Source organism: Apaloderma vittatum, unplaced genomic scaffold (assembly GCF_000703405.1).
Source record: "Apaloderma vittatum isolate BGI_N311 unplaced genomic scaffold, ASM70340v1 scaffold30151, whole genome shotgun sequence".
Lineage (NCBI taxonomy): Eukaryota > Metazoa > Chordata > Aves > Trogoniformes > Trogonidae > Apaloderma > Apaloderma vittatum.
The window spans coordinates 1,990-14,413 of NW_009700216.1; the positions used below are offsets into that span (position 1 = coordinate 1,990).

Sequence of the window (12,424 nt, forward strand, 5' to 3'; positions counted from 1 at the left end):
GGGCTAACTGTAAGTGTTCTTTTCTCTTACTTTGCTTAATCTTTGCTTTCCAGTGTGTAAAACTATATGCTAACAGTAGCCGGTTATAGAAGCATATGTCTAGACAGGCTTCTGCTTACCTCATGACAAGTTTTACTCTGAAATATCAAAGACCTGCGGTTCTGGTCATTCCCCATTACATTATATGATTTATGTCCAGCAGTAACTTTGACCCTTTAACCTGACCCACCCCAGTTAGTCCATCTGTATGATACATCAGCTCACATATCGCTGTAGTGCACTGATGTGTATTGATCAAATAAGCTGACCTCATGCATTTCTGTTGGTTTTGTTCTTTGCCTTAGCTTGGCTTTGGATCTTTCCTAGGGATTGTTGGCATCCACCTGGTAGAGAACAGAAGACAGATGGTAAGTAACAGCTTTTTTCATTTTCCTTTCTTTTTGGTATCAGAATGTCTTAAAAACATGAGAAACAGGGATTTCCAGTTGACTTAAACCTACTGCATCTGCCTCAAAACGTTGTTCATTTGTTTCACCATTACTGAGAGGTTTCAAAAAAGCATGAATTGGCCAGTGACTCCCTCTTTAGAAGGCAAGGCATAGTTTCACTTCTGGCAGAAGCAGCCTGGTTTGTGCTTTTTTTACTGAGTTACTTTTCCACTGGTTTAGTGAGTTGACTTGACCCAGGGCAGAATCAGATGAGTGGCAGAGCTTGGCCAGGACCATGTAGCTCTGGAAAAGATGGGGAGAGACAAAATGCGTGGGTCGTGGCAGTTTGGGCAGAAACTATCCACAAGATCAGCTCAACTGTAACAAGTGATCTCATTCTATGCAAGAAGTTTAAGTCAGAAACACTTTCCTGAAACTATATATGTTAAAAAGAAGAAATAAACCCTTGCTAGAAGATTCCCTTGCTAGATCAGACAGGATCTGACAATTCTGTGTGGTTGGTTTTTAGATTTAGCTTGACTTTGGAAACTGCTTGTTTTTATTTATGTGAGAAAGCCATAGGAACTCCTTGGGACATGTGGGTAAAAGAAGGTGTGGAGGACTGAATTTGTGGAAATTTTTACACTTTCCTTGTACTTGACAAAAATAGTAGTGTCTTGGTTGAAGAACAGCATGTCCCATGTGCACTTTACAGTAGACTGATTGTAGTCAAGCATCATGAAATATGATTAATTTCATAATGCAGAGCCTTCACTGGTGCAAATCAAGAGTGGCATTAAGCTCAGAGGAGGAAATGATGGGTTCACTTTATGTTTTACTAACAAGTAGCTACTTCACTTACAAATAGTCTGTTACGATATCCTGTTTTCTTTGTAAATACAGTCTTGTTCTCACTGTTCGTAGGCAAACTTCTTTCATAGTATCAGTTTTTTGCATTGCTTTTAAATTTCAGTGATGTATTCGCAAATATTCCCCTGCTTTTAACTTTTGTTCCTTCATGAGTTTCCCAAATGAGTGAGATTTATAAAGCCATGATGTTTGTCTGTGTCTTTCTCTGTCCCTTACTCCATTTTTTTGAATATGTTAACCAATTTCAGGTGAATTCAGCAGGGAGGTAGAGACTTCAAAGGTGTTCAATTCCTTCAAGTTTCATGAAAATTCACAGGTGGGTAGAGGAGAAAATTATGAATGAGTTCCCCCCTAGTGGTAAAGGCTGCCATATCAGCTCACCTCTTACCAAACACAAGAGAATCCAAATGGGACACGACCGGACAAAAATATGCATCAAGCCAGGCCTCAGTAATTTTGTTACTAATAAAACAGATATTTGATTTTAATAGTTATTGCCCCTGATTTCTAGGTCAGAGACCAGGATGAATGGCAGATTCCAAGTTGCAGACTCAGTGGTGGACAGGTTTGTCTTCCACAGCATTCATGCTACTTTACTAACAGGCATAGCATTTTAGAGTTCTTTTATCTTTCATTTTAGCTGTAATCTGCCTCTTAGTTTTCTATCAGTTCTGTCCTTTGCAGAAAGCAAAATGACCGAAAAAGAGGTTAGATGGATAAGCAGTGGTTAAACCATGTAATGCTCAACATGTTGTGTCGTTTACGATAAAGACTGTAGAGAAACAAGTGTCCAGTGTGTTTGGCATTAGTGCCTGTTTGCGTTTCCCAGCATGGAACAAGGAAAACTTCTTTCTGCTAGTAACAATTAGTGATGACCTGGCTGTTGAAAGATTGGTTTTCTGGTGAACAGACTGAGAAAATAGCTAGAAAGTTTGATTATGCTTCTTATGTGGAGTACTAGCCACAGTGGGCTAAGCCTTTTAACTTTATCTTTGCTAAGGCCAAGATGCTTTTTTTCAGCCATTACTAAAATGAGATTGAAAGGTTTTATGTCATACTGCAACTGAGGGCAGTAATTGTTCCCTGGGGTGTAACTGAGTATATTCAATTGAACGGGTTTAGGGCAGCTTTAACAAATTTGCAGCCATCAACAAGATTGTAATGACTTACGTAAGCACAGAAATGTAACAGAAATGTCATATTCCTGTAACTAAAAATTCCATGCATTGCAGCAGGACAAAAGGGAGTAGGAAGGAATAGAAATCATTTACTCAGTTGCTTATATTTTAACTGGACTTCATTTGAGCAGTTACTACATATAGTTTGAGTTTAGCACAGTGTAGCTCTGACAATTGTCTTGTCCTGTTAATGATTCAATATTTCACTTTTGTTTTTTAAAATTGAAAATGAATATAGATTCAATTACACTAGAAAAAAATCTATTTTAAATTGAACTTTTCTTTGTAAATCTATTATCTTTTTGTCCTGAAGTTCTATTTCCTTGTAACCTATCCTCTGCAAATTCAGATTTATTCATGGTTGAGGAAATGCTAAGTGCAGTATGAAATATGTAACGATTAGCAGAACTTGTGTGGCAAAACCCTGGCGCTCAGCAAAGACAAGCACGGGATTTGAGAAAGAACAAAAGTACAGTTAGGCAGAATGGACAATGGTTTGTTCTTAAAAAAACACGTTAATAACGTTGCGCCCCTTTGACCTTGTTCTTGGCATCCCAGGGCCCGCAGTGGGAGTTCAGTGTGCTGACCAAGGTATAACCCTTAATTCACAGGAACTGCTACTTGCAGAAGCAGGCTCTGCCTCATTGACCCAGCATGATTTCACTTCAGCTCTTAGCACTTGTACTTGGCTCTGTGATGCAGAACTTGGCACTGACAGAACAAAATCTCTCTTTGGCTGAAGATTTGCACTGATTTGGGATGTTTCTAACTGGCAAACAGCAGAAAAAAAAAGAATAATATGTTGCTGTCCCTTTCTGCCTCTCTTGCCCCCTGTAAAGCAGGTCACGGATCGGAGAACAGAGCATAGCTCTAGGTTGTTTTGTTCCAAAGGCACACTTAGTACACTGTATAGGTGGAAAATATGATGCTGCTCAAATCAAATGGACTTGATTATAACACCTGAAGTGTCCTTGCTTGTTTGCTTGCTTGCCACCTCCTCACCTTACAGCACAAAGTATTTCCAGTTAGAAAATGAGATGCTGCAATTGCACACAGGGGTGGGGAAGGCAAGAAAAGCGGGGGTTTCGTGGTAGCAGAACTGAGCTGAGAGCAGGAAGCAGTACTGAGAGAGTGCTGTAATAGGCTTCTACTTGGCTAAATGTGGAGGTGGCATGAGCTAGCACCCAGGAACGAAGCACTCTCTAAATGTGCAACGTCAATAAGACACCCTACACACAGTTTTTAGCCAACCTGATGACTAAACCGAGCACTGGCTCACAGTTTCCACTCACACATCTTTCCAATGCCAGTCTCATTAAGCCATGCTGTTCATGAGGCTGAAAATGAGCATGCTAAAGCTGCAATGCCTACAAGAGTGATTGGAGCACACAAGGGGGCCATAATAAGTGTCAGGGTTTTGAACATTTGCAATATCACGAGGCTGCCTTCAAGAATTCTTGGTAGGGTTGTGGGAGTCACCCCAAGAGCCACAGCTGAGAGCGGCAAAGGCAGGTGGGGGGTGGGAGGATGTCCAGGAACTTAGAGGACACGAGGAGGGTGGGAAGGGGTCAGAGAAGCAAGAGTGACACATCAGAATGTGCGAATTAGTGCAAACCTCAGTGCTACTTGTGATGACGACGGTTGTCTGCAGCAGGTCTGAGATGTGAATTCATCCGTTACCAAATCTTGCTTCTTTTTTCTTCATACTAACACACAGTTAATTTTCTTGGTGACATGTCTAGGACATGCTCAGATGTCAAACCTAATGCACAGCTGGCTCAGCCTGGTCCTTGACTTGTTCAGAGAGACAGCTGTGGTGATTTTAGCTGAGGAGGCATTGCTTCTGACAAAAGTGGAAATTGAAAACATGAGGAAGTTTAGAACAAGGAGCTCTGCACACAAATAGAAGAGGCGAAGCTATTTATTCAGACTTCTCAAGGGATGCTAAGTTTAGGTCCCTTAATATGCTTGCTTCCCAATGTCTGTCAACAATAATTATATTTCAAATTAAGTGCTGAAAAACAAGTGTAGCACAAGTTGGAGAAACAAAGCAGTAATTTTCTCTCCTGTTTTTTGTTGATAGACTTCCCTGACAATGCCTGCGTTCCTACCCTGCGTTGCGATGTATGTGAGATAGTACTTCAGTATTATCTCTGATTATTGTCTTGCCACTAGACTTTGCATGTTTCAGAAGAAGAGCTTTTTTAAAGGAGTTACATGTGTGAGCAAGTTTTCAGAGGAGCCAAAGCTCTTTCGCTTTTCAGAACTGATACATGTTGTAAATAGATTCTGTCTATCAGAAAATGCCCATTGGATTTTTTGTGTAAAGGTGGTGATTATTAATATGTAACCCCCCAAAAGATACTGATATGTATATCTGCTCTGCTCTGTTCAAACATGTTGTACTTCATCATTTCTTCATGCAAATAGAATATCCTGGAAGAAACTGCCTTTAGTGCAGATTTTGATCAAAGTTGCTAATTGCTGATAGATTCCATATCACATATTAAGCTAATTAAAGCAGCTTGTTTACATAAAAGAGAAAAAATATTGAAATTCTGTAGGTCTCCTGAGGCTATCTTTGATGTTCCTGCACAAATAAATGGAAGATCTCTTTACTGTAGTGCAGGAGAAATGCAGATAATATAAAGGCAATCTTTGTCATTACCAAGGTATTACTTCTCCCCTGATTTCAAGTTTCTGAGAAGGTCAACAGCACTTCTTTTTTTTTAACGGGATTGGTTTTTGTGCTCATATTTCACATAGTTCAAGGAAAACCAGTTAATGCTGATACAAAAATTATGATAATGGAAGAAATTAGCAATCACCCTTATTTTGATTAGACCTTTAAAATTATTAAAACTGAAAAGACCTATTAGTACCTTTTCAGTCATAAGTGTGTGCTGGATTTTGTGGTGTGATCTAACTGTGCATTTCAGAAGCAGACAAGGAGATTTATATAAAGATAATCAATATAGGCTGACACCGACACTTGCATGAGCTCGAGCATGGTTCTTCTTTAAGTGTCTTTGTCCCTTTCAAAATGTAACAGCATCTTATTAGCTGGTAAGATCAAGCAGCTTATTCTTAGAGAGCATCTTCCTGCTCTCTTATGCCTAACCCTTAGACCTCTGTGATGAGATGCCCTTTGGAGGCATCTTGTTCTCTCCTTAGGTTCTGGAAGGAGCCTTGAAAGGTCATTTAGACTAGACTCTAGTTTCAGATAGAAAAAGTGTGGTAGGAAGAATCCTATGTTAAGTAACAATTATTTTTTCTTCTATAATACTGAGGAGATTACAAAAGATATCATACTATAATTCTGCCCAGTTTTGAGTTTAGAGCAGCCTATGTATAGACTGTCCGCTCTTCTTTTGTGCTATAAACATGGTACAGTCTTGGGTATTAGCTGCCTTATTTGCAAGAAACAGCATTGTGATGTCTTTTCAGTCCTTTCAGGGAAGGATTTTGAATGTGGTTTCTCCATGACAGGTCTAGGAAGTCTGTGTTATTCCTTCTAAAGCAGGAGAGTGTTCAGAAAAGCCATAGGTAGAAATGAGATGGATAGCTGGAGATGTTTTGAAGGCTCAGTTATTTCAGCTGAAGAGGAGGAGGACAGATGTATGTCTGTAGGTATGAAAGCACCATCCAAAGTGAAGGCAAGTGAAGTTAAAAAAAGGAAGTTTTATGGGCAATAAAAACGTAAATACTTGAAAAGTTCTTTATTTTAGTTATCATAATAACATGATTCTTTAATATTATGAGAGATATTTTGCTGTTACTAGAGTTATACATCTCATGAATGAAGGGCTGAGTAAAATATTTTGGAATTCTTTATTACTGTTCTTTGACCTTGTGCATTTAAAGTAAGGATTTCCATTTTATGCTAACTATAAATATCCACTGACACAAAAGGGTCTTCCTTTCTTCTCTTCCCTCTCTTCCTCCTTCCTCTATCTTGCAAACTCCTTCTTCTCCTCTTCCTTGTCTCAGCCAAAAATAGTTTCTGCTGGATTAGCGAGTTAAAAGGCTCATAGCCAAGTAAGCATCAGACATGGCAAAAGCAACTGGTGGGGCTGCATGGCTGAGAGTAGAGAGGAGCCTGTGGGAGGAGAGAATAAGACTTGTCCCTTTTTTGCTAGAAATGAAGTGTTGCATCAGCTCACTATGCTGTGAAACCATCATCTAAGTGCTGTCAGTGAGTTAAATGCCTGAAGTTAGGTTGTATACATTTCCTCACAATGTATTGAGAATGTTGAAGTTCAGGGACTCAAAGACAAAAATAGATGCTCTCAGTGTCTGAATTACCAAAGGAGATGGGGGATGTTTCAGCTCTTTTCTGCCAAGCTTCTTATAGATCAGTATTTCATGTCACATATCTGCAGGTCTATGATTTCAGATTTTATCAGTGCAGATTCCTCAGCTAGTCATGCAAATACATATTTATATCTAAATATTATAACGCAACAATATACTGTGATATTCTAATATACAATGTGTAATATATGTTCACAAGTATTTACAGCTGACATGTGCTGACAAATACCTGGTATGATGACAAAAATGTCTCTACCACTATGCCACTGACACTGTATTTTACAGAGTGCTTTTTGCACTTGTCTGCCAGGATGGTTTATCTAGTAAAGCTGTAATGGAAAGTACAATCAAGTCTCTAGTAATCGTTCTGTTCCATCATCAGGGGTATGTCTGTCTGACAAACCTAGAGAGATGCCACCAAGTACATCCAGCTGCAGCCTAGAACAGTAATTCTTTGCTTCTCGTACAACCCTCTGCTGGTCTGTTGGTTGTACCAGTCCCAAGTCTTACCAACTCCAGGTTCCCCACCTTGTGACCCAACACAGCATTAGCTCAGTCTCAGTTAAGAAACTACCATGTTGTCACTGTTATAGGTAGAAAGAAATGGAAGATTTATTACAAAGGGAAAATATTAGGAAAGAGAGACTTTGGCTTCTGTTTGGAGAGCTTTCTTGGCAACCAGGATGCCTTCAGTTTACTTCTGGAAGCTTAAATTCTGTAGAAACGGAGGGGACATACATACATACCTACCTACATGTATGTAGGTATGAAAATTTGTGTGCACCAGCAAAGCTTATTTTCAACACTACAATCTTTAAAGGCTGGCATGGTTCTTTTGAGTCAGAGACTCAAACCACCAATTCAATTTAAGTCCTTCATTTTATGAAGTGGAAGTCTTTTGGGGTGTGGTTCCTTTAAGATCTGTGCTTGGAAACAGCACACAGAACTAAGTGCATAATAAGGCACTTTTTAACTGCCAGCTAGAAAACATCTAGTGCTGTTTATGTAATGAAAGCATTACTGTCACCCAGCTGAAAACAAAAGTAAATTTTATGACCCATGAAATGTGTTTGTTGAACAATAAAGAAATCAATTACTTTCCCTAGCAAGCAGGAGCAGGGTATAAAACATCTTGGTAAGGAATCCAGGATAAGTGCTAGTGTGTGCATAGTGCAGAAGGTGAGGTGGGGTGTGTGCTATGAAAAGGACAGGTGGTTTCTGACCCTCTTGTTGAAGAAGATCAAATGAAACAGATGAGTAACCTTGTTGGTCGGATACAATCTTCCAGGCTCTGTAGGCAGAACTTCACTAAATGAAAGCTTGTAATTTAATTGTAATGCATTTCTGATAAAGAGTGTGTCTTCAGAAACCAATGCAGTCACTGTACCATGAAAGAGGATTTGTAAAGACATTAACAGTGGTGTAAAAAAAGTTCCTGCCACTAAAACGGTGTCAGCTGTAGTAGTCTTGACCTCTGTCAGTTCTACCATTTTTGAGCAGACAGCATAAACTTTTATGACACATGATATGGTATTTATTTCTGGTTTACTGTTCTCATAAAGCTCTGAACAGCTACTTCTGTTTAAGAGATAAAATTATCTTGTTCCATTTGAATCAATAGAAGAGCATCCGTGAAAGGAAGTATTTGATGGATTCCTATAAGGTCAGCACTGCTGATTAGTGAGTCTAAAATTATGTTTCACTTTTGCTCACCTTCCTTTTTTTTTTGCTGTATTTAGTTTTTACTTCTTGACTGTATCTGATATCTTTAAATCTGCAAACATTTTTAACCATTTTTACACAAGTGCTTTTGTTGGTGTTTGCAGGGGGCAATTCTTGCCCATTTGAGGTGCTTACTGGACTAAAGCTTTCTTAGGCTGGTTCCAAAACCATTAGCATTTCTCTATCTGTGAAATCCAGCTGATTTTTTCTTTTCCATTTAACATCACTCTGTCTTCGTCAAATCCTAAGCATCCTTCTCTTCTTTCACATTACTCCTCTCCCCTCTTTGCAAGTACCAAGCAAATAACTAAAGGAAAATGGAGAAGAGAACGCACAAATCAGGGCAGGCAACATCAGAGGAATGAAAGAAGTATTGACAAGATGTTGGTTTTGGCAGCATAGATACTTCCTCACCTAGGCTCCCTCTGTTGTCAGTGGAAAAAAAGATGGATACCATCAGAAGGTAATTAATTCCAATCTATGGTAGGTGTCTGAAAGTCTCTGGATCTCTGTTGACTACAGAGGAGCACAGATTACCACCTGAGACAAATGCTTCTATTTTAAGTAGCTGGAGTTACGTGTGATGAAATCTACCCCTTTGGAGAATTTTCTTAGCAGCTTCGCCACATATAAAACACCACAACTGGTTCCACCCAGCCGCCTGGATAAGAACTACAGCTTCACTTTGGATGGAGCACTGCAACATTCCCGCTTCAGAAATACATACTGAGGCTTCACACCCTGTGATTCTACTGAGCAGAGCCTAGCTGATTCCCAAACACAGGCCCATCTGGGTTGTGAAGGCGTGCTCTTCCATTCTTGGTGTCCCCTAGTCTATACTTGTATCTGCACAAGTGAGTCAAGCCATGAGGCTCCAATAATTTTGTTCTCAAAAGTCATCTGGAATCAGTTCATTTGATTTGCCCTAGAATGCAGCAACACCCCCCTACAAAATAAACAGCTAAAAAAAGCACAGATGTAAAAAGGCGAAAATGAATGAAATAGTATATTGCCAAAAGACAGCTCTTGAAACAGTAATGATTTGGAGGTGCGAACTCTGATTCCAAAAGTCACTTTGGAATGGGGGGATAAGGACTCACACGATGAGGAGAAGGTGGTAGAAGAGCAGTGTTGCCTGTAGAAGCTCGCTTCCTCTGAACCGCCCGGGAAAACCTCGGTGCTCCTCTGCCTAGCAGAGAGAAGCTGAAACAGGGGGAAGGAGTTTGGTCGTATAGTCTGCACCCTCTTTAATGAGCTGAAAGAAAAGTAGAGCAGCTATTTAAAAAAAAATCTTGTCATAAGCAGCTAAAACGTGGGTGAAACGGAGCACATGTATTGCACCTGCTGGACTAGCGAGGGTCAGTCATGAGGGAGGTTGTATCTGCTCAGACTAGGGAGAAAGTGCAGCAGCATTGTTTGAACGAGGTGAATGAAGCTGAGATACACTGCTGCCAGCAATAAGTCAGCAACTGTGGTCATGGTTACTGGGATACCATCAGGGGTCCTCAGAAGCTGTGTGAGCTTAAAAGAGCTCCAATAACTAATCTGGCCCCAGGCAATTTTTTTAAAAAAGCTTTTTTAGATTGCATTCTGGTTCTTGTCTTGAAAAATATGGATCAAGTACAGTTCAGTCTTTCTTGCAACCTTGTTTTAGTAGCATCTGCTGGCCTATCAGTGGCTGGAACTTTAAGACTGTCCCAAACTCCCTGTCACTAGGAGACCTAGCGACATTTCTAACTGAATCAAGACAAGTGTTTACTCATCAGTGAATTATCTGGAATTTAATATGTGTTCATTTACATATATATCAAATTCATTCTGTGATTGCAATGTAATAATGACTCCAGTTTTGAAGTTTTAAGTGCACAGAAATTGCTTGGTAGAGGTATAATCATGCAGTAGATTGGTCATTCTAGTAAAGATTTGCTTATAAAACAATTTGAAATAGTATCCTGGATTTTTTAAGTCTGGTTTTTTTTTTAGCTGATACTAGATTATGAGAGAAGAAAGAAAATATTAATCAGGTAACCCTTCTGACTAACTTTGTTTCATGTTTCATAATGGCTCTCGATTTAATTCCCACCATTCTTTGATTGCTTGAAGACAAAAATACAAGAAAATAAACCTTTGTTTTATGCTGCATCATTCACAGAAGTTGTCTTCAAACGCTTTATCAGGTTAGATAAACTACAGAAAGAGTAGTGCAAAGTGAATATCTAGAGGATGAAATCAACTGAGATACCTAGACCGAGGAAATATTAGAGTTAATAGTGCAATGTTAAGGCAAAATGTTTCTGTGCCACTTTTCTACATGACTGGAGTTGCCAAAGAGTTAAGCTGCTGTACTCAACACCTGTGAGAAGGGCACAGCCACTGCCGGCTGACAGGGAGCGGGGAAGGAGTGCGGGAGAGCTGCTCTGTGTGTGGATGGCTGGGGAGACCTTGTGAGGAGCCTGACAACAGCAGTGCTTGAGGGACAGTTCTGAACCATGGCCTTTCACGTCCTAAAGAGAAATGACAAGCAAAGATTTCTGTGTGAGCCACCTCCTGTCCTGGGACCCAGCACACTTGTCGCACAACCCTGGGCAGGTGGCAGTGTGATCAGATGCTCATTTCCTCATCTCCGTAACTAACTGTCACAGCAAGTAATGTTCCCAATAACTCAGAAATGTGTTTATCCGACCAATTAAGAAACAGTCTGTGTCCTAAAGATCTCTGTGTGTGCCTGGAGTGAGCAAACTCAGAACTTGAGCTCTTTTTGTTGTCTGGCTCAACTGTGCTGTGTAAGCGCTCTGAGCCTGGGTGAGAACCGGGATCCTTAAGTCACCCTCTTGCACATTCCTTGTCCGTGGGTACTTTTACAGTCCCTTGCCCTTGTCAGTAGCCTAACTGATTAATTACCTGAAAAAGTTGAGCATCAACACCACTGGATGATAAAAAGAGAAAGCAATATGCATTAGCTATGTCTACATATGATATAAATTAACTGTGAGCATGATATAAATTATCTGTGAGTATCTAAGGTGTGACAAAAGATATTGCAAATTCTACCTTTCACCATTCTGCCTTTCAGGGGTTGGGACAAGAAAAAAAGAAATTTTCTGAACGAAAAGAACATCTTTATTTTAAAGGTGGATTTTGATGGGTTTTTATTCTCGGCATAATAATTGATACCTCTCATGTGGTTCCTGTATTCGTTCCCAGCATTTGTTTATCTAATTAACTCTGCCTTTTTATGCATGTGAGGTTGTTTAAATTTCTCATGGGACCTCTTCCCTGCCTGTGTTACACCAACTGGCCTTTTCCTGTTGCTATTTTTCCTAATTATACCTGACACGATACTGAAAAACAGCGGACTTCTTCACAGGAGGTAAAACAAGTCTCCTTGACCACAAACAGCAACATAACCCCAGTCCTTATCATTTATTCATTATGGCTAAAACCTAGCTTTTACTTTGATAATCCCTAGAAGTGCAAATTCCGTGAAATAGGTGAGACAAGTTAATAGTCGCTGCCAGTGCTTCTGCTCCTTTCCTCCTGGCTTTGTCACACCATCTCATCCTCTCATTTGCACTGGAACTAGTGCTCGTCTCTCTTGGACTTACCTGATTTGGCTCATTTTGGGGGAACAAATAGTCTTCTGCCTAGTGTGAGGGAGTTGCACCAGTTTGCTGCGCCTTTGGGCAAGCACAGGAGCTGGTATGCAGGAGAGAGAGGAGGAGGGAGGGCTGGTGGGGAGGGAGTTAAAATAAGGACAAGAGAGCAGGGCGCTCTTTCAGACAGCGGTGAGCAGTCATATCAGCTCAGGTGTATGCCCTGAGGTGCTATTAGCAACAGCAAGAGGGAAGAAAGTCTGAATTAAAGATCTGTGTTGTGGCTGGTGATATTCGGCAACATATGCCTGGACTCACT

General features: G+C 40.2%; 1 protein-coding gene across 1 annotated transcript in view; it reads left to right on the forward strand.

Annotated features, from left to right (window-relative positions):
- Nucleotides 1–344: 344 nt before the first annotated feature.
- The window catches only part of TMEM255B (transmembrane protein 255B), a gene marked incomplete at its 5' end in the record, with an annotated part of 54,526 nt that continues 42,446 nt past the window's right edge, over nucleotides 345–12,424 (forward strand). Inside the window, one exon of the mRNA XM_009878686.1 lies at nucleotides 345–407. Coding sequence (XP_009876988.1) covers nucleotides 345–407 — 63 coding nt within the window. The remainder of the gene's footprint in view (nucleotides 408–12,424) is intronic.